The 25,276-nt window shown below is 46.0% G+C and overlaps 1 protein-coding gene across 4 annotated transcripts in view; it reads left to right on the forward strand.

Annotated features, from left to right (window-relative positions):
• Positions 1-25,276, forward strand: part of S100a3 (S100 calcium binding protein A3) — a 34,619-nt gene that overhangs the window by 3,723 nt on the left and 5,620 nt on the right. Inside the window, exon 1 of one of the 4 annotated variants that reach the window (XM_076932820.1) lies at positions 12,047-12,151. The exons of 1 other annotated variant lie outside the window; for it this stretch is intronic. In XM_076932820.1, coding sequence (XP_076788935.1) covers positions 12,049-12,151 — 103 coding nt within the window. In that variant the 5' untranslated portion in view covers positions 12,047-12,048. Of the gene's footprint in view, positions 1-12,046; positions 12,152-17,671; positions 17,751-20,755; positions 20,890-25,276 lie in introns of those variants that run through there. 2 more of the 4 variants (XM_076932821.1, XM_034500728.2) reach the window with 2 other exon arrangements.

Consider the following 25,276-nt stretch of genomic DNA (forward strand, 5'->3'; position numbering starts at 1 on the left):
TTCCCCTTCCCCTTCCCCTTCCCCTTCCCCTTCCCCTTCCCCTTCCCCTTCCCCTTCCCCTTCCCCTTCCCCTTCCCCTTCCCCTTCCCCTTCCCCTTCCCCTTCCCCCTTCCCCTTCCCCCTTCCCCCTTCCCCCGTCCCCCTTCCCCCTTCCCCCTTCCCCCTTCCCCCTTCCCCTTTCCCTCCTCCTCCTCCTCCTCCTCCTCCTCCTCCTCCTCCTCCCCTTCCCCCTCCCCTTCCTCCCCCTCCCCCTCCCTTTCGTCCCCCTCCTCCTCCTCCTCTTCCTCCTCCAATAACCCACTTAGTCTATTAATTCATGCTGCTTGCATGCTTGTGGGTGAGGGGGTGTCTAGTAGCATGGGCAACTTACCAGCAGCCGCCTGCCCTGAAGAAATAGGACTGTTCGTCTTGCAGCAGTCATTGTAAGAAGATCCTCTGTTGGGGTGGACCTCATGAGCTCCTCTTGCATCCATGCTGGAATGCTGACTGGCTTGATAGTCTGGAGGTAGTCATAGTTGTGAGTTCAGGAGTGAAAAGCCATGTCATATCCGGAAGACAACATTCCACAGTATGTTTGGCTCTCCTCCTCCTTCTGTGTTTCCTTCCTTTATGTTTTCTGAGCTTTGGTGGGGGGAAAGGAAGAGTTATGATTTGATGTAAATGTCCCATTTAGGGCTGGGAGATTTGTGAACAGCTCTTTCACCAATTATGAGTTTGCTGGCCAATGAGAAATGAAGTTCTGAGCAAGGCTGAGGTCAGCGCTAATCTAGGATGGTGAACATGAATGTTTTGAAGGCAGTTGATCACGAAAACTTTGGCAATGGTAATATTTTGGAACAAACAACCAGAAATTAATTTAAAAGCTAACGTACAATGAATCAGAGTGTGGGATTACACAGCATCACTGCAGCCTTAGAGGCTCTGAGCACAAACAAGTGCTTTGTGGTATGCAAGGCTTCACCGCACCAATGAACACTAACACACTGCTCAGACCTGACACTAGCTTATGTTATGATTTGCAGTGTGTTTGCTGTATGTACAAGGTTTGCTACTTTTATAGAAACATTATTATTTTAAGATTTATTTTTATTGTTTTTAACTATGTGTATGTGCAGGGAAGGGTGTGTGCCTGTGTTCTCAGAGACCAGAGGAAAGTTGGATTTCCTGGAACTGGAGTTACGTTGGTTGTAAGCTGCATGTGGGTGCTGGGAACCAAACTTAACTCCTCTGTAAGAGCAACCAGTGTTTTTAACTGCTGAGGCAGCTCTTCAGCCTGGAAAACAAAGACTATTAATATTTTCCTGTCATCATTCTCCAGCAAATTAGTAATAAATTAGTGTATTTTTAAATTGTATTATGTTTGGATATTTGATTTTAAGAATTGTTGCTTGAGGCCAGGTGTGGTGGCAAACTCCCTTAGTCCCATTACTCAAGAAATAGAAGCAGGCTAATTTTCTGAGTTTGAGGTCAGCCTCAGAACAAGTTCCAGGGCAGCCAGGCTTACATAGAGAAACTCTGTCTTGTCAGAAGCCAGGACCCTTGCCTCTCACCCTCACCCCCTACCTCTCCCCACCTGCACAATGTCCCCTGCAGCTTCATTCCCCATGGCAACCACAAGGTCCTGCTTGACAGTTACAGATAGACTTATAGATTTAAAGCAGTGTACCGTATCTTTTGAGAAAAGCAGTTAGATCACCATTGTTTGAGGGCACAGGCCGAGAAGATTCTGTACTTTCCCACCACCTGGATCCCTCTTACCTTTCCCTTTGTAAACCGAGGTACAAAAATGCGATTTGCGCCCAATTACATGACTCTTGACAAGCATTTGCTTCCTTGAGTCCATTCTCTCTCTCTTGCCCTTTCTTCTTTCAGGTTACAATCCTTCTTGTGCCCACGAAATAACTAGACCCTCGGGTCAGGTCACTGTTGAAAAATTTCAAAAAGAAAATAATAATTGCTGTTTGAGGACCCTGAACACATAGTTTATTTGACAGAGTGTTTGTTTAGCATGCAGTCTTGGTTTTAGTTCCTGACACTATATAAGCCCAGTGTAGCAGTACATAGCTGTAATCTTGCACTCAAGGAGTAAGAGGCAGGAGACTTAGAAGTTCAAGGTCATCCTCAGCTACACAGTAAGTTCAAGGCTAGCCTGGAATATATGAGAGTCTGTCCCCTGCCAAAAAAAGTGGAAGGCAGAGGGAAGCAGGGGAGATGGCTCAGTTGGTAAAGGCTCTTGCTGATGTGTGTGTGTGTGTGTGTGTGTGTGTGTGTGTGTGCACACCTCCCTTATGGAAACTATGGAAGCTTGGGAGTGGTGCCACACACCTGTAAAGCAGTTGGATCTCTATAACTTTAAGGCCAGCCTGGTCTACATAGTGAGTTCCAGATTAGCTAGAGCTACCTAGTAAATCCTGTCTCAAAAAGACAAAAAACAAAACAAAACAAAACAACCCTTATGGAAACTCACTAGTGTGTAAGCTATTTTTGCTTAGCTTTGAGAAGAGTTAGAACACAGGTGCTCCCCAGCGCTTCTCTGGGCTTCCCTGAGAAGACATGAGTTACTAACTGAAAATCTCAATGCCAAGCATAGGATATGTCCCTGTGGTTATTGATCAGGGAAGCTTCAGAGCCCTCTAAAACACTACCGACTATTGCCATTGCTCTTCCACCCCCATGCAGTTGTGACTGAATTCATAGATCCCTATGTCGATAGGGTTATAGAAACAGGAACCAGGTAATCTATGTGCACACTATTTAGTACATTCAGTTTCTTTCTGCCTACCTGCTGACTGTCTTATTCTCTTCTCAGAAGGACATAGTCTCTGTCTTAAAGCTGGGCAGATTCAGGTCATTGTTTATCACTTCATTCAGGGATGGTCTTGTCCTGAGAGCCTGAGTCTTCCTCCTGGGATGAAGAGATCAGTTCCTATCCTAGCATTCCAGGAATCTGGAATTTATTTCTTCCCAGAAGGAAAGTCCCTCTTTGAGTCTGGAGCCAGCAGTGAGCAACTGGGTGGGAATAACACTTCTCCCTCTCCCCTCTCCCCTCTCCCTCCCTCTCCCCCCTCCCCCCTCTTCTCCTCTCCCCCCTCTCCTCCCCTTCCCCTCCCCTCCCTTTCCCTCTCCCCTCCCCCTCCCCATCTCTTCATTCCCTCTCCCTCTCCCTCTTCTCTTTCTCTCTCCCTTCCTCCCTCCCTTCTCCCCTCCCTCTCTCATTCCTTCCTTCCTTTCATTCTTTCTTTTCAGGGTCTTATTCTCATACAACCCAGGCTAGTTTTAAACAAGCTGTGTGGTTGAAGCTGGCCTTGAACTTCTGATCTTCCTACCTCATGTGCTTGGATTACAGTCTCCATCAATCCACCCAGAGATGTGAATGATCTTAAAGGACCATAGTAGGGTGTATGTCTCTCCTTGTAGGGAATAGAATTGATTTATTTTTCTTCTTTTATTTTTCTTTAAAGGTTGACTTATATCTTAAACTTTTATGTGTATGAGTGCTTTCCTATGTGCCTGGTGACTGTGGAGGTCAGTAAAGGGAGTTATATTCCTTAGAACTGGAGACAGTCAATTGTGAGCCACTATGTAGGTGCTAGAAATTGAACCCAGGTCTTTTACAAGAAGAGTCAGTGCTCTTAACCATTGGGCCAACTCTGCAGCCCTGGCTTCCTTTTGAGTGCATTGAATTCTTGCGTATGTCATATGTGTCATCTCATTTGATCTGTGGCCGGGATAGTATTTGTCTGTTACAAAAGAGGGGAGCATAGACTGCAGAGTTACCTATTTGTGAGAGCACATAGTGAATGTAGTTACTGTAACAACTTGCTTGCTTTCTTTAGTAAAATACCCTAACAACAGAGCTGAGTATCTGATCTTACCCTTGCCAATTAGAGCACTCTGTCTCCCTGGCAACAGCTACTGGCCAATGACAGAATATATGAACCAAGCAGGGCCAATCAGGGCACTCCCCTGCATTAATAAGCAGATCCTAGGTTGGATGGATGGATGGATATTTAATTCCTTTTGGCCCCTGAGGTTGGATCAATGAATGACTGTAAAGATAAGTTTATTTATTTATTTATTTCGAGATAGGTAGGGGCTTATCTGTCCCAAACTGGCCTCAAACTTACTATGTAGTTGAGGATTATCCTACAGTCCTAATCCTCCTGCCTCTACTTCCCCTGTGTCAGAAGTATACCACTGCACCAATTTATGGGATGCTAGAGACTAAACCTAAGATTTCTTGAATGCTAGGTAAGCAGGCTACCAACTCCCTCCTCCCTTTTTAAAATAAGGGCTCTCTGTGTAGCCTTGGCTGTCCTGGAACTTCCTCTGTAGACCAGGCTGGCCTCTGCCTCCAGCCTGGTGTGGAGTGCTGGGATTAAAGGCCTGTGCCACCACTTCCCAGCACCTTTCTATCTTTAGTGATCTGTGAGCTCCAGCTGAGCTTGCCCCAGAGCTGAAACCCTGAGTATAGCCAGCAGTTTCTCTTCTTGTTGCTGCGACAAAAAGCCTGGGTAATAATTTAAAGTTGAAAAGATTCATTTTGGCTTGAGGTTTGAGAGGGTACAGCCAACCATCCTGGGAAAGCGGGAGGAAGTATCGCTAAATCAGCAGAAAGCTTACACTCTGTCAGCAAGTCCCGAAGCAAAGGGGTGAATGGGACAGCGGGCCTGGCTCTAACCCTCAAGGCCTGTCATACTTCCCCAGGTTGAGCTCATAACCTAAAAGCTGTACACAGTTTCCAAAACAGAGCAACCAGCTTGGGATCACTGGGGACATTTTCGATCATAATGCTGACGATTAAACCCAGGCAGGCCTTGTACTCCCTGGGCAGGAACTCAACCACAGAGCCAGATTCGAAATGGAAACCGAAGTGTTCTTTGGAAAGTCAGTTGTGTTGGATGGTGTTTTGCTGGGGCAAACACGTGAAGGAGCGTTTTGCTGAAGTAGACACAGGCAAAAGGACGCTCTGTTAAAGCAAGTGCTCGAGAGGACCCGTGATGAAGGAGTCTTTGCTACTGACGCACACGTATTGGTCTGCCTTTCATTGTGTAGTTGAGCTCCATTTGTCAGGGCTCCACAGATGGAACTGCACCAAAACACTTCTGGGGGTGTGCTGTGGCTTCTTGTCACTTCGGGGGACTCATGCTGATTGGCAGAGTGATGTCAGCTGAGACAGAGTCTGCTGAGGCAAGACACATGCCGATATAAGACCTGGGATGTTTGGAGAGAGTATAAATAGAACTGGACAGACAGTGAAGGAGGCAGAGCTAGGCTTGCTTATAGAGCTAGCTGTGCAATGTCTGTTGGTCTCGAGTCTCGCCGATCTTTGCTTCACCGGGAGAGGCACATCTGAGAACTCCTGGTGTCCCTCCTGGTCTCTCTTGCTGACTCATGCAGAGGTTGAGGCCTGGCTGTCTCTACTAGTGCTTACTATCCTGTGTTTATTATCCCGACACTATTCAACTGGACTGTTGATATATCCTTGATATGTTTGCAAAGGGATCAAGCTGCTGACCCATGAACTAAAACTACTATTTTCCTGACAACATACATGAGATTTGCTCTAAAGAGCCATTTCTAAACAGGTCCATTTTCCCCATATCCTTTCTTTTCCACTACCTCTGGTGAGTGGTGGGCTAGAAGGGAGGTTAAAATATTTAAAAACCATCATTAAAAGTAGGCTTTAAAAAAATTAAAGTTAAATAGATTTTTAGCTCCCCTCCTTTATTTTGAGGCAGGGTCTTGCTAAATTGTTCTTGAACCTGTGACCTTCTTTCCTCAGCCTCTTGAGTTATAGATCAGGCTTTGATGAAAGATTTAAAAAGAGATTCATTTTATTTGAAAGTATGTGTGTGTCAGAGTGTGTGTGTTTGCGTGCATGCACACACGTGTGTCTGACTTTGAGTGAGTATGGATATGAAAGTGTGTGTGTACACATGCACACTTGCGATGGTCAGCATGGGACCCACTTGGAACTGGTGACTGTAAGATACCTGACATAGGTACTGGGAACTGAAGTCTGGTCCTCTATAAGCACAGTATGGGCTCTTGGTAAGTCATCTCTGCAGCTCCTGAAAGATTAAGAAAAATTATGGCTGGGTGTGGTGGTGTGCACCTTCAGTGTCGGCATTTGTGAGGCAGAGGCAGGCGGATTTCTAAGTTCGAGGCCAGCCTGGTCTACAGAGTGAGTTTCAGGACAGTCAGGGCTACACAGAGAAACCCTGTCTCGAAAAACAAAAAAACCAAAAAAAACAAAACAAAAAAAAAATTATGAATTTGAAGCCAGGTTGATCTACATAGTCAGTAGCTGGTCAGTGAAGGCTACACAGTGAGACTTTGTCTCAATAAACAAGCAACAAATAAAAAATAAGAGTAAAACATTAAAAATATAAAAATTATTTTTATTTCTGTGTATTTGAGTGAACACACACATGTGAGTACCTGCCAGAAAAGATCTTCTGACTCCCTAAAGCTGGACTTATAAGCAGTTGTGAGCCACCATGTGTGGGTGGGGAGACCTGAACTCTAGGCCTCTGCGAGAACAGCACAAACTCTTAACCACTGTGTCATCTCTTCAGCCCCTGAAAGAATTTAATTAATAGAATTAATGTTAATTACTGGGTCGAGATTCAAGTACGGATCCCAAAGTCTTAACTCTTTTACCATAACTGATCTCTGAAACCACTTTCTCATGAGTAACACCCTAGGTTTAAAAACACTGCTCCCTCTGAGTCACTTGTTTCCTTTCTGAATCTGGCTACCATCCCTTTCTGGAATGAGGAACTTCCCTGAGTTCATCGGAACACACCAGGACATAGCTCTCAAGTTGAATGCTTCTGAGAGGATTGTTACCACTTTCATTTATGCGGATTCCTCTCAGCACCAGTTGCAGTAACACTATCCATTGTTGGCCCTCTCTTCTGGCAAGCGGTGGAGCCTAGCTAGCTTCAGCCTCAATCCTGCCTGACATGGAGGCTTATGCACTTGCTGGGACAGCAGCCAGTCTCTGGCTATGGAAGGCCCTAGGAGTTGGCAGCCAGGGTACAGATGTTCTGAGCTCTTGATTCAGGCATCAGGTGGCAGAACTCTGGAGCTATAGACCCTCTGCAGCCTGGCTGTCAGGAACTGTGAGATGTGCAAGCCTGGCTCCAGTTCTTTTAGTTACAGTGTGGAGGGATGACGGTCCAGACATTGAGTCTTTTCTTCTTTCTTTTCACAGCTAGGGCACTGAAAACAACAGTGGGATACAGAAGTCTAACTGGTTTAAATTTAAACTAACAAAATGTTCCCCTTTGTGACCCTAGAATGTAATAAATCATCCCTTTATGTATACACAGGTTGACTCTGATATATGACATAGAAACCACATTTTATGGGGCAAATTTAAAGAATTTTCATTACCTAGTGATGTGGGGTCATGACCTTAGCTGGGAGGAAGTACAAGTTAGATGCTCCACCCAGCTTAATATTGGAGTCTATCTTGACATGACAAACTGAAAAATGAGGACACCGGAGGTTTAGGTATAGCTGTGGATTGTGAGAGGCTACAAGTGGACGAGTCATCAAAGATTATCCAGGAACAAACAGACTCTAAAAGAAAGATAGAAAGAAGGTGATCTGGAATTCTTGGAGAAAGACTTGAAAAATATGCATAGTTCTAGAACTGCATAAATGTGAGTTGGCAGGTTAATAACGGCTAATATACTAAGCCACCAGTTCTTAAATGAAAATGCAGGCTGAGGGTGTGGCTCAGTGGTAGAGCGCTTACCCAGCATGTGTGAGACTCTGTGTTCAATGATCTCTACAAAACCAGATAAACACAGACAGAAAGGAAGCGCATGTTGCGTGTTCCACCTAGGCTAGCATTGCAGTCTATGTTGCCGTTGCAAACTGAAAACGGAGAACGCTTGGAGGTTTAGGCATAGCGGTGGAGGAAGCAGGCCCTTCTAGCAATGTGATGGTAATTGCATGGGATATTTCACATGTATAATTAAAAATGCATTGCCATTTAAAACTCTGACTTCTAAGCACATTTGTACTATTTGGCAGTGATGTAGGGTGGTGGTAGAGTGTTTGCTTAGAATGTGTAAGGCTCTGGGTTCTATCCCTAGCACTGGAGAGAGAGAGAAAGAGAGAAAGAGAAAGAGAGAGAGAGAGAGAGAGAGAGAGAGAGAGAGAGAAAGGGAGGGAGGATGTCTGAATAATTCATGCAGTAAAAGCATTTGCTAATCTATATTATTTAAAGATTCTAATGAGACAGCTATTTAACATGTTATATTGACTCACTGGTATTAGAAAATAAGTCTACGATTTTTTTGGGGGGGGATTCTTGTAGAAAAAGTGCATTGAACATGCGGCTTTCCCAACTAGTATTAGGAAATTCACTTAAAGATCTCATTGGGGGAGATGGATTAGCATCTGTAACAAGAGTTCAGAGTCTGGCTTCCCCACCTCATGATCTGGCTTGTACACTGACCTTACTCACAGTCACTACTAGTTCTTTGAAAAATTTCCAGCTAGTCCAATGCTTCAAAAGTTGTTTGGATGCTTCAGCAGGAGTTGAGTCCCTCAGATGTCACAGCTGTCTATAAGCCTGTTTCCTTGCAGGATGTTTTCCTTAGCATTTAAGGGGAAAAAGAGCTGTTGCCAGGGAGAAATGATTTTTTTTTTTTTTTTTTTTTTTTTTTTTTTTTTTGGAGAGATGTGGTATTTTCTGATGAAGTCTCTGAGTCTCTGACTTGGATTACAGTGAGAAGAGAATATGGAAGTCCAATACTCCGAGACACATCACATTCCTAGATGATCTTTTACCCCTGACTAACTGGATCTGCGTATGAGTGATGGTTTCTAAGCTGTTTAATGACAGCTGCATGTGGCAACATGTGCTGGCAACCCCATCACTTGGGAGTCCAAGGCAGAAGGAGCTTGCATTGGAGGCTACTCTAGGTTGCATAGTGAAGTCCTGTTACTAAGTAAAAAAGAAGAAAAAAAGAAAGAAAGAAAGAAAGGAGAAGGAAAACAAAACAAAACAAAAAACAGAACAGAGCAAAACAATCAATCAAACTGTGTAGTAGGACAGCAACATTTTCTTCAACATCAGATACAATTTTCTAAGTAACACTTCCAGCCTGTGACTGTCCTGGGAAAAACTGTCTCTGGAGTCAGTCTCTCTCTCTCTCTCTCTCTCTCTCTCTCTCTCTCTCTCTCTCTCTCTCTCATAAAACTGACATTTTCTTTTTACAGTACATGCATTCTTTTACTTTTTCTCATTTTAAAAATATTTTATTTTTTTTAAATTTATTTACAATCCAGCCATTGTCCCCTCTCCTGCTCCCCCCTCCCACAGTTCCTCATTCCATTTCTCCTCCCCCCTGTCTCTGAGAGGATGCTCCCGCACCATATATAGCAGAGGACTGCCTGGTGTGGCTTCAGCGGGAGAAGATTCCCCTAAAACTCCAGAGACTTGAGGCCCCAGGGAGGGGGAGGCCTCTGTCGGGGAGTTCTTCCCATCTTTAGCATTACTTAACCTATTGCTTTACTTACTTATATATGTGTGTACACACGTGTGCCGTGGTGCCTATGCGGCTGTCAGAGGACAACTCTGGGATTTACTTCTCTTTTTCCACTGTGTAGGGCCTTCAAGTTGAGGGCAAGCACCTTACCTGCTAAGAGTTTACACTAGCCCAGAGCCCAGTTTTCCATAATTTTATATATGTAATCTATTTCTGCTACTCAGTGAAAAGAGAACATTTGACACCATCTGAGCTTCTTCAAAAAGGCTGTTCACGAAATATTCGGGATTTGTTTATTGATTACCAAGAAGGCGTTGGTTATCAGAGCCTGGTTCACAGCCTCTCCTTTTGTAGATGAAACCTAGGTTCTTGCTCTTTCCAGGCAGGTGCTCTCCCACTGAACCACAGTTAGCCCATTCTTCCTTTATATTTTCAAGGTTATTTACTTCTCCAATTATATTTTGCTTGACCTTAGTTTGCAAGACCTTAGTTTGCTTGTTTATTGCAGATGAAGAGGTGCATTGTGTTAAGTACAGGAAGAGCAGCTCAGAGTTTCCATGTCCCCTCTGAGTGTGTTACCCTCGAGGGACGTTCATATGGACCATTTTATTGTGCTCCTTCTCATTGGCTCTCACTGAGATGCAATGGTGGCTTTGGTGGTTAGAGGATAGGGAACAGTGTTTTTCTTTTTCTGACCACATTCCCCTGAAGACTGTCTCTGTTGAATGGTATAAACAGCTACAGAGAGGCTGAGAAGGCAAGATGTAGGTATTGGGGTTTGGGAGGGTGCTAATTATTCCCACCTTCTTCCCTTTGAAGCTCAGAGAAAGACTCATGCAGGGCTCCCAATCACAGCCATGGACCAGATGATGCAATTTGGAGCTGAGGCCATGTTGTTGTTTGAATGGTAATCCTCTCCCACAGGCACCTGTGTTTGAATAGTTGGTTCTTAGATGGTGGCATTATTTTGGGAGATTGCAAGACCTTTTGGACTTGGAGCCTATTAAGAGACTTGAGGCAGGAGTGGGCCTTAAGAGTTAGAGCCCACCCACAGTTACAGCATGAACTCTCAGCCTCCTAGATGGCACGCCATGGCAAAGAGCTGCCTCATGCTCCTACTGCCGTGAAGCCATCCACAGCGATGCTTTCTTCCATGATGGATTGTACCCACCCAAATTGTGAACCAAAATCAATCCTTTCTCCTTGAAATTGTCAAGGGTTGGTCAGTGATGAGGAAGTGACTAATACAGAAAGCTGTTGCTGTTATAAAATTGACCATATTGTTTGTAAGTCTTTGGTGGTGGTTTGTAGGAGGAATGTGGAAGCATTTAGAATTGTGGGTTAGAGAGGCCCTAAAATTCTGTAGTCAGAGCTTACTGAACCATTCTGGTAAGTGCTCAGGTCATACTATTGATAGATAGATGAACATTATTTAGATTCATGAAGATTTCGAGGGGAAGAAATGGCCAGGAGTGGCAGTGCATACCTGTGATCCAAGTTCTTGGAAGGTGGAGGCACCAGAATTGGGAGCCCAAGGTCATCCGCAAGTTTGAGGCCAGGTTGGACTCCATGTGAAATTTCTCAAAATAGACAGAGAACAGCAAAGGAAAACAAACCAAACTAACACACACACACACACACACACACACACACACACACACACACCCCCAAACAAAGCAAGGATTATAGCAGACACTGGGCTAGGTGCTGTTTATATTAAATTTAGTTAAAGGAATTGGCTGTGTGCTCTGTCTTATGAATTTGAGTGAAGTTGAATTCAGAAGCAATAGACTAATTTGTTTGGTAGAGAACATTGCCAGACAGAGCAGGATTCAGGTTGTCACATGGTTATTGATCACTGTCTTTAGCTATGTTTCCAGTAAAAATCTCTGAAGTGAAAAATTCAAAAAATGAACAGTGTTAATGTGCACAGGAGCACGAGCCAAGATAAAGTTGCAGAAGGAGCAGATAAGGTTTTTGCAGACAAAGTAGCTACAATTATAAAGATAGGAGCACAATTAAGGGCAAACTGTGCAGCTTGCTTTGGGACACAATAGGAATGGTGCCTTAAAGGCAAGACCTTACTCACTGAAGAGCTCAGAGCTTGAAACTATTTGAAAACATTCATTTGAAAGGAGAGGGTCTGCAAAGGAAAGCGCCTGCACAGGGTGCTTTTGCTTGAAAATGGCTGCCTAGGAAAAATTTTCACTGATTAAGTCATATAGGCACTTGGATGCTACAGCCACAGTCCAAGTGGGTCAGGCTATATTTCAAGTTGGCAATAAAAACTTGGTGCGATTTTCCATGTAGTACTGGCTTGGCAGGCAAACAAACCTCAAGATTCATGGGCCAATAAGATTCCACAAAGTTGCTGAGGTCAAGTAGTATGCAGCAATGTTACATTCTCTGCATGGAGTGGGATGTGCATAAAGTTGAAGCCCAAGTTTCAATAGAGATTCCAGGATGTTTGAGATGCCACGAATTTGGACTTCTGTAGGCACTGAGAAGAGCCAGGTCAAGAGAGAACACACATATGCTACAGGTTGCAGGGCTGGAGGGACAGGACTGTCCAAACCTGTTGGAGCCCAGAGGACGTTGTCATGAGCCCCCAATAATGGTTGTGCAGTTGTTGCAAGGTTTGGTATCTGTCTGAGAGAATTCTGGTCTTTCTTTAGTCTGCTATCCTTGTAATGTTTTTCCATCTCTTCCTTTAGGAATGGATATGTTTGTATCATTGTATGCTGAAAGTATGTAACTTTTTTTTTTTTTGAGAGTTCTTCGCCAAGGGTTTGTTTTGAGTTTCAGAAAGACTTTGTACTTCTGAAAAGTGTTGGAACTTTAAGAGTTCAAGGACTTTTCAATCTTTATTTTATTTACTTTTCATGTTTTGTGGTGTATACATACACAAATATAATATATAATACATGATATATAATATAAATATGTTTATATAGTGTATATATGTGTATATAATGTACATATGAATATATAGTGTATATATGTATATATGTATGTATGTATATATATACACATGTATACATATACACACACATTTTTGTGTGTGTGTACACATGTGCACACATGCAGAGGCCAGAGGCAAGTTTGAATGTTTTCCTGAATCACTGTCTAGCTTATTATCTAAGGCAGGGTGCCATATTGAACCTAGAGTTCATCAACTGGCCAGACTACCCCACTAGCAAGCCCCAAGAATTCTGTCTTCCATCTCCCAGCACTAGGGTTGCATGTATGTGCTGCCATGCCCAGCTATTTATTTCTATGAGTTCTGGCTTCTCACATTTTGAGCAGCTATCACTTTGTGGACTGAGCCTTTCCTCCAGCAACTCTAGTGACTTTTAAAGTTGTCCTGAATGTATGAGTGCATCCTGCGTTATGGTGTGGCCCTGAGACCACCTAGCCAGATGCAGAATGTCATGGTTTGGTTGGGAACTGTTCTCCACAGGCTCACGTGGTTACAAACTTGGTCCATAGCAGGTAGTGCTGATTCAGGAAATTAGAACATGGGACGGAGCTGGGGGAGGCAGGCCTTAAGGAGTTATAGCCCCGCCTACTTCTGTTTGACCTCTTTGTTTTCTGGCTGATGACACGATATAAGAAGTCCAACGGTCCTTCTACCCCAATGTGGAGTTGCTCTGCTTCTATGGCTTTTCCTCATCATAGCGGACTGTTCTGTCTCGAGTCACTTGACCAAAAATAAATTCTCCTTCTCTTAAGTTTTTTCTTTTAGATATTTTCATAACAGTGATGGGAAAAGTAACTAGTGCAGGCCAATAGGGTCTTTATATTATTTTATGTGTATGGGTGATTCACCTGTAAGTATGTCTCTGCATTCTGTGCATGCAGTGCTCAAGGAGGCCAGAAGAGGGCAGTGGATACCCTGGAAAATTACAGCTGCTATGTGGGTTCTGGAAACTCGATCCTGGGTCTTCTGGAAGAGTGCCAGTGCTCTCAACTGCTGAACCAGTTTTCTAGCCTCAAGATCTTGGTATCTTTATCATTGCTAGCCATGTAGTTATTTCCCCAGAATTGAAACATCCCTCTAAAGCTCAGGCAGTAAACAAAACTTTTCTCTCTCAAGAAGCTCCTAAAACAAGATTCACAAGGTGCCTCCCTGAAGGTATAGAATCAGAAAAGATTTGTGGGGAGAGGAGACCTGTTGATTTGCTGATCTACCTGCAAGCAGAGCAGGGTGTTTCGAGGATACAGCTTCATGAGTTGTTACCCATGCTAGGGTAGACTTCTTGGTAATGCCTTTGACTATCCATATTCCAGTAAGTAACCTTAACAAACCCACCACTTCACTACAGACATTTGCTCATGTCTCCCCCAAGAAAAATCACACAGCATGAGGTGTGACATCTCACACCTCCTCATAGATAGAAGCTGCCCAACAACAGGCCTCATGGGGGTGGTGGACCATTAGCAGAGGAAGAGAACACAGAAGGATAGGAAGAGCAGCATCAGGGATGAAGAGAGGACAGAGAGAACACAGTCTCCTTAGAGACATGGAGAGCGGGCGTGGAGTGAGTAGCTCCCTCTGAAGAACTCTTCTAAGAAGGTGGGTATTAAACTACTCCCACCCCATAGCAAGAAGGGAGTTTCTGGTAGCACCAAAGAGAGCTAATTCCATAGAATGGTAAGGAGTCAGTTTTCAGAAGGGCCAGGCCTGGGTTAGAGGATTGAGTGTATCTGGAGATAGGGAGAAGAAGATATTGGCTGTGAAGGATAGTGCTTGAGCCTCCATACACTATCCATCAAACATTTGCTTTGTGCTATGCACTAAGGGATGGAGGCTTTCATGAATATTTCTAGTGATCTATATCTATCTGTATCACTATATCTATAGAGATCAATATATATATTCATTATAACATTAATAAAACGTGGGTAAGAGGCTTCAGACCGAGAAGCAGCTAAGTGCATGCATGAGTGTGCTCAGATTTGCAGAAGACCTGGGAAATAGATTCAGGACAATACCCAGAGGAAATGACCTTTGAGCTGAGCAGAAAGGGTGATTAAGAGGCTGGGGGTGAGGCTGGAGTGGTGTCTTAGTGGTTAAGAGTACCTGATGCTCTTCCAGAGGACCCAGGTTCAACGGCTTACAACAATTTGTAACTCCAGTCCCCGGAGATCTGACAGCATTTTCTGGTTGCCTTGGGCACTGTATGCATATGACACACAGACATGTGTTCAGATAAACACTCATATACATAAACTAAAATAATAAATAAATAAAAAGTCCAAAAATAAATGAAAATAAATCAAGAGGCTGGTGGATAGCTCTACTGAGAAAGGGCTTTCCGTGAGAATACACGGCATGGGCAAAGGGCTTTCCGTGAGAATACACGGCATGGGCAAAGGGCTTTCCATGAGAGTACATGGCATGGGCAAAGGTTTGGGGACATGAAAAGTGTGACCTATGCTTCAGCAAGGTAGTGTGTCTAGGGTAGAATGCCATGCCTCAACCTTCTAATTCACCATGTCCTTTAGTCTGGAGAGATCTGAGGTTTTAAATAGTTACCCTGGTGCCAGAGCTGAGGAGGGATTAGAGTAAGGCCCAAGAGCAGGGGTGGAAGAGCATCTGGGTGTGTCTGCAGCAGGGCTAGATGGTTTGGAAGAGGCCTAAAGCAGAGTGGACAGGGTCCAGACCTGTTCAGAGACAATAAGCAGACTGACCAGACATCTGGTTGGCAGGCAGGAAGCAGGAGGCTGGGCAGAAGCCAAGTGCCTGTTTCAGACCATTGGGTGGATGGTAGTGCTCTTTGTGGCCCAGGGGAAGCCTGGTTCATCCATCAGTCTGTCTCCAGTCTCCATCCTTGCTCTCTGGGGACTTTGCTCAGCTCCTTTTCTGGGTCCCAGTGGCAAGATGTTTCCTGTGTTCACTCCTCAGAGGGTTGCAGCTCTCTAAGGCTCTGTTTTCCAAGCCTGACTTCCAAGTCCTCATTGTTACTCCTGGGACTCAGAAGAGAAGTTATTACTTGCTAGTGTAACCAGTGGTGTGCTTTCAGGCATTGGATAAGAGAGGGATCCCTGACTCTCTGGCTCCTACCCCCAGTGACCCCTGTTGTCACTCAGCAGCCATGAGCACACTGGTAGGCAGGCACCTGGCGTGGGCAAGATCCTGTGCTCATGAAAAAATGAGTAAGACCTAGTCTTTACTGGAAGGTGGGGGAAGCTGACAAAGGCTTCTTTGGAGTTTATTTCAAGTTCAGGCCATATTTGTAGGCGATGAGAAAAGGTGCCAGAACCAGAGGTGCTCAGAAGACAGGCTCCTGGACCCAGTGTGGCTGAGACCTGAGACTAATTTGTTGGGCCGATGGAGGTTGGTCTTAGCAGCAACTTTCCTTAAGGCCTCCCAGGATCACTGGTGGTTGGAGCACACAGGAGATTAACACCACTAAGTAACTCACCTTTAAATCTTTTCTTCTCTCTCATTCATTGGGTGGGAACATTTCCTCGAGTCCTAATTTTCTTTTCTATCAAGTAGGGTGAGCTTTTCCACCTTCTTGGGGTTGTCTAATGAACTCGGTGGGATAATTTATGGAAAGCACTTGGCACACAGTAGTCCCCCAGCTATAGGAGTACACACACCCCTTAGGAATAGCAATAAAAAGAAAAGGAATAGCAATCAAGCATGTAAGGCATGCTGACCATGCTACCAACGGAAGAGTCATGGTAGGATTTATAGGACAGATCATGAATGGCTTAATGCAACTTGATAAGAAAAAGAACTTCAAAACTTGTTTTAGGGTACAGGGGATACTAAAAGAGATCCTTGTGGCAAAAAGGTGTAGGCTCCGAGGTGTGGTACCACTTATCCAACATGGCAGGGTGACTCAGAGACAGCGCACAGACTTCCACCTGGGGTGCTGATAGTGAGACCATTCCTCTTTCCACTGTACTTACCCCTTGAAAGGGGAGAGTGAGTCGGGCTGGGCAGTGTTTAGACTCTCATTTCTGACGCTCACCTCCTGTTGCCCCTATCCTGGACCAGGTGTTGAAACAGGTTCCCGGTATCTGGTTTCCTGTTCAGTCCACCTAGGCTTCTCAGCAGGGACTGTCCAGGAAACCCTTTCTGTGTGAAGCAGGTGTGGGTGTGAGAAGGCTCTTTGGAGATGAGTCACCACTGACTCCTCCTTGGTGAATCATGGCTGGGGCTTGGGAACAGCTTTCTGGTGGACTGGAGGGAGAACCAAGAACTAAATTGCAATGATACATCTTAACCACGAGGGGGCAGAAGCCGGATAGGCAAAACCGAGCCAACCGCTGCTGTAAAACTTGGGAGTGGGTGGATGGAATGTGAGGCTCTCTTTGTCAGCGTCTAATCTCCATCCTTGCTCTCTGGGAACTTTGCTCCTTTTCTGGGTCCCTGTGGCAGGAAGTTTCCTGTGGTCCCTTAGTGGTTTATAGCTTTCCAAGGCTCTGTTTTCCAACCCTGTCTTATTGCCACTCCTGGGACTCAGAAGAGACGCTATTGTTTACTAGTGGTGTGCTTTCAGGCAGCAAGAAAAGAGACACGGCCCCCCCCCCCCCCCAGCACTCCTACCTATCCACTGGCCCCAGTGACCCCTGCTGCCAGTCAGCAGTCATAAATGCTGGTAGGCACCTGGCGTGGGTGAGATCCTGTGCTCATGCAGAAATGAATAAGACTCAGTATTCACCAGTGAGCTCACCATGAGGCAGGCAGTGAGGGCAAGAGAAAGCAGGTACACAGTGAATCTGCCTAAATAGGAAGAAGCTAAGACAGAAGGGAGGGCACAAGGAGTGCTTTGTCTGTGTCAGGACAGGTAGAGACTGACTCTAGCTGGGTTAGAGAAGGCCTTTTAAGTGGCCTTCAAAGCATAGATAGAATCTCAGCAGAAGGGGTGTGGGCATATTCTTGCCAGGATGATTAGTGAAGCCAAGGGCCTTAGTTGCACCGTGTGCTTGGACCCTTGTTCAGACAGCGAGGGATGGCAAGGAGGTTGGGAAGCAGTGGGTATGGAGTATTCACTGTGCACCTTATGGAAGAGACACATGTAGTTTCTGAGCAGAGGGGAAACCTGCAGATGCTGAATGATGTGGAGGGAGTCCCTGTGAGCACCAGAGGTTTGCTCCCTATGGGCCCTTCCTCAGGGTGGAGAGGAGGGGAACACTGAGTGGCTTTGCAAAGGTTTAGAAGAGGACACTGGAGGGCCCAACACCACTTCATCTGTGCTGTGCAGGCTGGTTGCCATAGTGAGTCCTAGGCTAAGACCTGGGGGTCTGATTCTGCTACCTCTCAGATTTCAGTGGTGTTAACACCATCGGTTCCCTGGGTGCTGTCTGGTGAGGGGCTCCACTCTGGTGCTTGTGGGTTGGGGTTTCCGGCTGCTGCTCTGGCCCTGGGGAGCAGGGTGTGCCGCTGAGTCACCACCTGGGTATCTGGGCTTGGAACCGTGGTGAGTCACCCCATCCTGGGGGAGCTGAGAGAAGCTGCTTGGTGTCTTGAAGGGGAAGAGAGCTGGGTCCACAGGAAGGGCGGTGCCCAACTGGGGAAGGGGTAAGAAGCAGAAGGGGGCAGTGTGGAGTCTGAAGTCTTGAAGTCAGCTCTTCCTTAAAGACCCTTCCCTTGGGCCCAGTTGAAGGACACAGTGTTTGTTTTTCTCCATGGAGAAGGCACTCAGGGGGGACTGGTGAGGGCCTGAGGGAGGGCATGGCTGGGTTCATGCTGTGTTTTCAGCTCTGGGTAGGGCAGTCTTTCCTACCCACTCACTTCTATGTAAAATAAAGAAGAGGGTGTTCACATTTCCCTTTATTCCTCTTTGGTCCTCTCTTGCATTCTGCACAGACTATTGCTCACAGTTTTAACCAGACCCACATCTCTGTCACCACACTATCTCTTTAAGCGTTCTGGTGCCAGGCATTTTCCATAAAACAAAACAGTAAGAAAAGATTTCTTTGACTTCCTGACTTCCTGGCATCCTCTTCTGGATGTCCCTCAGCTGAATTTTTTGCATTACACACACACACACACACACACACACACACACACACACACACACACACAAGTGAGCACAGGCTGTGAAGTTTCCACCCACTCTGTGTCACACTGCATTCTCTGACACAGGAGGGAGTTGTGACTCACAAGTATAACATGAGAACCAGGTTTGGAATGAGTGTCTAGGCCCCAGAACAAAAGCTGTCTCCTCTCATCCCTGACCAGGCTCCCTGTCTTAGTCAGGGTTTGTATTCCTGCACAAAATAGCTTACATTTCCACCTTGCTGTTCATCACCAAAGGAAGTCAGGACAGGAACTCACACAGGGCAGGAACCTGGAGGCAGGAGCTGATGCAGAGGCCATGGAGGGTGCTGCTTACTGGCTTGCTTCCCCTGGCTTGCTCATCTTGCTTTCTTATAGAACCCAGGATCATCAGCCCAGGGATGGCACCACCCACAGTGGGTCCTTCCACCTTGATCACTTATTGAGAAAATGTCTTACAGCTGGATCTCATGGAGGCATTTCCTCAAGGGAGGTTCCTTTCTCTGTGATAGCTCTAGTTTGTATCAAGTTGACACACACAACTAGCCAGTACACGCCCCTTCCCCACCACACCTGTTTGCTTGCTGAGGCCTGGATGAGCTCAGGTGTGCCCTTGGGTGGGCCTGGAGAGTCTTCAGCAGGTGCTGAGACCAGTGCTGTCTGGGAGGGAGTATATGCGGTGGGGAGGAGGTCAGATTTCACCAAGATCAGGTTAGGACAAGTTGTTTCTCCAAAACGACAAATTGGAGGTCAGTTGGGCTGGCATATAAATCCCTACCCTGGGTGTCTTGACCATTTTACTTCCTCCTAGGTCTCTGCTACCTGATCTGCTGAGTACCTTTGTCCTGTAGAGGACCTGGGTTTCTATCTTTGTCCCACTATCTTGACCCTGGTCCTTGTAGCTTTTCTCTGACTTGCTGGTGGGATCTCCTGTTTGAAGGGACCCTCTCTGTAAAGTTTTAGATGGAAGGGCCTTTCCTACATTCTCCTTCGAGGGCTTAGGGGCTTACTCCGTTACCTGTTCTCTGGTCTCTGTGTCTGAGGACTCTGTGTCTCCCAGTTTAGATATGACCATTTTTGGGGGTGGTGGTGTTAGGCCTAGGAATTGGGAGTGCTTTTATAAGAATCCCCAATTTGTGCCAGATGCAACGGAGCCTGTCTGTAATTCCACACTCAGGAGGCTGAGGCAGTAAAGTGGGTATATTAGGTCAAGGTCACATTGGGTTGTAGAGTAACATGTCACAAACAATCAATATTGAATTGTTTTTGCTTTTGCCAAGTCTTGGATTCTTTTAGGACTAAGAAGGCAGAGAGACAGGGGTCTCAGTGCTTAGCCCTGCCTGAGTCCCTAGTCCTATGTGTAGTGGCAGAGCCATGCCCAAGGCTACTTCCTGTGCTTTTCTAAGTAGATAAGAGTGGGGTTGGCAGAAGAGGGCTGGCAGGGCCGGCTGGAGGCTTTTCCTGCCTCCAACATTGGCTCCTCTGGCCTTACCCTGGAACCCACTCAATATTCTTAGAAGAATTTGGAAGAGGTGACCTCTGACCTCTGACCTTATCTCTTCAGCTTCTAACCTGATCCCAAGACACTGACCATTTAATTTCTTTAGTTCTAACTCCAGCAGAATCCTTCCTGTTGGAGAGGATGTTGAGTCACTTACATCCTGCCCGTGCCCTGACTACAGAGAACCAGCACTGTGCAGCATAACCCTCAGCCTGGCAGGAGGCACGTCTGACACTCTATGAGAGTCTCTGGTGTGAAGAAGGAAACATTCCTGCTTAAGGGAGCTTCCCTTTAGATGGCAGAGACTCTGACTTCAGTAGACTAGAGTTTGTGAAAGATTTGACCCTATGAAGGGGCCTTAAACTTCTGGGCTGTTTTCATGGCTATTGCCAGGTGACTCTGGGACCCCATGGACACATCTGTTCTCTGCATTCTTGGCACAGATAAAAGTCAAATTGAGACTCTAGACACCCTGCAACCCCTCTCCCTCTCATCCCCTCCTCATCTCCCATTAGACACTCAAGCAGGGAGATCTACATTCAGAGATATGTCCTTAGACACAAGGTTCTGCTCCAGGTGGCTCTCACAGCACTGGAAAGTCTAACATCTGATTACAGTGCAGAGTGGAACTTCATCCTTAGAAAACCATACTTCCAGGGCAGAATGCAGGCACACAGTGACTTGCCATTCCTGGAGGGACTTGGTGAAGCAGAAGCAGGCCTTGTAGACCGGATTTGAGGCCCCAAGTGCCTTGGTGGTGTTCGTTTGTGTTTCTAGATCCAAGATGTCTAGTGACCTGCAACAGGCTGTGGATGTGATGGTCTACACCTTCCACAAGGATGCCAGTCAAGAGGGTGAGAGGCTCAAAAGCAACAAAGGGGAGATGAAAGAGCTATGTGGGGGTAGTGAGGCAGGCCAGGAGGGGAGCCTGGGAGGGGGTAAGTCTAATCCTGCTTTCATTCTCAAGGTGCCTCCTGGTGCCAGTCCCAGGGTGGGGTTGAGGATTCCCTATCAGCTTTTACTTCACAGTACCTGAGGTGCCAGTTAGGTGTATATGTGTGAACGGGCTATTAATGGCTGCGTCCTTCAGCGTGCTTTAGCAAGCACATTGCTATTGGGGGCTCCAGAGTCTATCTGTCTAATCCTGTAATTGGTTAGTCGAATGGTCCCAAACTCAGAGAAGGGTAGCAGCTGGCCATGGAGCACACAAGGACATTATTAGTGGGTATTAACTTCTCTTTTTATTTTACACATTTCTATGCCAAGCCAAGAAAGTATACAGAGAGAATGGATTCTAGCCAAGACAGGCACCCTGGGGCATTTGCTAGAGAGGCACTGTTACCTTCTCTATTTGTCTCCTGCCCTGAACAGACTAATGGGTAATCATAGAGTTAGGTCTCAGAACTTAATGTATGAGGCAGGTCTTGCCTTTTTTTTTCTTCTTCTTCACTTTGGGTTAATCTTTCTCATTGTTTTGGCTGGTATTAAAAAGTTTGCCTTCTTTGAATTCATCCTGCTGTGGGGAGAGGGCGGTAAAGCTCTGATTTTCTCTTTATCAAGATGAAGCTGGGGCCTAGCAAAGATTAGTTTCTTCATACTCTGAGGAATACCCAGGACCCCCCACTCCATTAGGCGTACTGGAGACACTTACATCATAAGCCTATCTGTCCTTTCTTACTGGCCTTCTCGGTACCTTACAAGGGTTTCCTGCCCACAGTGAACCTGGCTGCCCACCTTGGGGGTGAAAGCTGGACGCTGATGTCAGGGAAGGTGTTGGAGGTGGGTTGGGCAGGGGCCAGCTTGGTGATAACTCCTGTCCCTGTCACCTTCAGGATAACATAATGAGAAGGTGAAGAAGGTAAAGGATGACTAGAGAGGTTAATACTGCCATATCACTCAGACAAAGGCTCTTGAGGAAAAAGCTTTTCATGTCTTATCTTTACTCTGTCTTCTACCTAGAGCATGGACAGTGAGTATAGCAGCCATGTTGTGATCAGGAGTCAGCAAACATAGTGTAGCAGATGGTGTGCTGTAGGTTTAAAGGACAAAACAACAAAAGGATGCTGGATTTCAGATGTGGCCTGGACCCGACCCCAAGTGTCTGTGTGTGTGTTTGCCCATGAGCATGCTTGAGCATGAGCATAGGCTAGGGTGTACTTGTGGAGATTAGAAGACAACTCTTTTATGTGGCTTCCTTCTGTTTCTGAGCCAACCTTAATGATTTGTGGGATCAATAGAATGGAGCAGAAATGATGCCCTGGGAATTCTGAAATATGTCTTAAGAGTATTTCAGCATCCAATCTAGCCTCTTCTATTGCTCCATCTGAGGCATGTCAGAAGCTAGGAGCCATGTTCTAAGAAGCCCACGCTATGTGGGAACCCTTTCCTCCCAGGAAACTCTGATGTACGTGTGCCATTTGTAGAGTACATCAGACAGAGCTCTGCAGAGGAGGGTTATGCTACCGAGAAGCCACATGTCAGCCACTTGTTCTCAGTGCTCCGTCTTCATTGTGCGTATAGGGCTGGAGATAAGGCCAGGCAGGCCTCTGGGACAAATAGTTTCTTTTCATAGCAATAAAAAGAGAGAAGCCCACCTTCTTAACACCCTATTGGAGAGGGACCTGATAAGTATAGGTAAGGGAATCATGATGCCAGTAATTAACATTCTGGGGGCAGTTCTCAAAGATCCTGATCAGCACACTGTCATTTCAACCTCATGGTAACCCCAAAGGGGCTATCATTAACCTTTTTACAGATGGGGAAGCTGGGAGAGGCAGCCTTAGCCATTTGTAGCCCCGCTTCTGACCAGGTGCTTGAGATACTAAGGCACTGGCCATTTAATCCTCAGTGAACCTGCACTTTGCAGATGAAGAAACAGAGGCTGAGGGACATGAAATAAGGACTAGTGTTGGGGCATGACCCACATCTATAAGAAAACTCCCCATCCCTTTGGGACACTGGGATGGTGGACCAGGCCTTGTTACTCTTTCTGAAACCATCTCCAGAACTCTGGGCTTTGTGTGACCTGGAGGGGACCTGGCTGAACAGGGTTCAGAGGTACCTGGCCCATCATCCTGAATCACAGGGAGATGAGGCCCCCTTGCAGGAGGTCGGCTCTGTGACCTCTGATTTCTTTTGGTGTGCCATAGGTGCGGGGCTTCTCAGTTTTGGATTTGGACAGTCGGTTGGGGTACAGTAATCAAACGTACATTGTTGCCTCTGCCTCTGAGGTTTCCCCCACTTGGAGAAGTTCCAAAGTGGCTATTTGTCCCTTTTGGTATTTGTCAGACTAACTACATCAAACTGTAAGGAGCTTCCGTATTTTTGTGCTGAGGCAGAAGAGTGTTTGGACATCACTCAGCTTTTCAAGGATCTGTGGCCAGATCTTTCCCAGTCCTCCTGGGATTGCTGCTGGAACGAGCAACACAGTAACCTCACCTCCTGTCATAGCCACATTTTATTGCATGGCTCAGCCCTGGAGTAGGGAAGGACTGTGCCTTTTCTGTGATCTGGAATAGGACATTGAGAAATGTGGTTGGTATGAGTGGGGTCACAAGACGGTGATGTGATTGTAAATCTTGAAAGTATCTGAGTTACTTTTATCTTGGTGTCTTTAGCCTTGGAGAGGGAGGACAGAGGTTAGGGTAAGCTGGTCTTGTACTAGGAGTCCCAGACAAACATTTATTAAATGACTAATGTGCCTCTGTGCAGAGTTCAGCAGAATCTGACCCAAAGGTTAAGGTAGCAAAGGAGATAAGCACAAATAGTGGACGTCCCTAGCATTTTTACCCTTGGTTATTGCTAAGACCCCAAGGTATTGCTACGAAACCTAAGTTGTGCTCAAATGTTCAGCAATCCTCCTGCCTCAGTCTATCTGATTTTAAGTGCCAAGGTCAATCTCATCTTGTTTTAGTTGTCCATTAGACACTCCTGTGGGCCAGAGTGTCAGTGCTTACAGTAAAGTACGTGGCTTTCAAGTAAATCCTTGAAAAGTACTCTATGGGGCTTCTGTCATTTTAAACCAAACATCAGAGATGTCAGTCACCCTAGCACGAGACCTGCCCCGCTCATCGCCTCCATAGCTACTGATTTTCAAAGTAAACTAGGAACCAGCAAAGCTAGAATTAGATAGCTCCACACTTAAGAGCATGTACTGTTTGTGCAGAGGAACTGAGTTCGGTTCTCATAACTCACATGACATTCAGTCATGGGTTCTGAGACAATGGAGTGAGCTGGTGCTCTACAGCTCCTGTATGGGTCACTTCATCTCTCCAGCAACTCACTGTTCTCATCTGTGCAATGGACATAGCTTGGTTGTCAAAGCAACTGATAGGTCTAACCTCTGCAGGCTCTTGGTTCTGTAGCTTCAGCTCTGACTCTAGCTTTCTCACTGGCCCCAGTAATCAGATACCCCTTCCCAAATGTCCTCCATAGGTGGCTCAGAAGATCAGAAAGGATGTTTATTGTTTTGGTCAAGTTCATTTAGCCTCATGGGGTATTGGATATGGGCTTTGCTGGACATAGGGCTCAGGATCTTTTGCCAGAAGTAAATAGAGTGTCCAGATTCTTGGGACATCCTATCTTATTTTTCCCCCTGAGGTGCAAGGGCAGGCACTGCCCTTTAGAAGGGTGATGTGTTTTCCAGGGATCTCAGGCGATGGTGGTGATAGTGAGGAGAGTCAGAGTTTTAGCTTGTAAGAAGTCCTGCCAGATCGGCTAGCATCTGTGTTTACCCTTGCACACCCTCTTGCTGATCCTTTTGAGGCAAAGCTTCTCAGTCTCCAGTGACGGCACATTTTTCAGCGGTCAGCTCTCCTGTCCGCAGGGAGTTATGCAAGGTGAGAAGCCAGCTCTCCTGTCCGCAGGGAGTTATGCAAGGTGAGAAGCCGTGGTCCTAGGCTCAGCCTAAGGGTAGGGATGGAGCATGTGGGCAGGAAAGAGCGAGAAAGATGGAAGATTGCTCTAGTCCAGCCCTTGGAACTGGGGTCCACTGTTGTGCATTGGGGACACTGCAAAAAAAAGGGTTCAGGGCAGAGTCTGGAAAACTTCAATAGAGCAGGAAGACTCCAGACACTTTAAGAAGTATTTTTTTTGGGGGGTGGCGGGGTACAAGGGAAGAGAGTTTAGAGTCATCTCTATCATCTTTATGGAGGCAGAAAGATGAGCTGGTGAGGAAGGATTGGTTCTGACCCCTTCCCCCCAGCAATCTAGGGAACTCCTATTAAGTTGAACTCAGGGTCC

Source organism: Arvicanthis niloticus, chromosome 4 (assembly GCF_011762505.2).
Source record: "Arvicanthis niloticus isolate mArvNil1 chromosome 4, mArvNil1.pat.X, whole genome shotgun sequence".
Lineage (NCBI taxonomy): Eukaryota > Metazoa > Chordata > Mammalia > Rodentia > Muridae > Arvicanthis > Arvicanthis niloticus.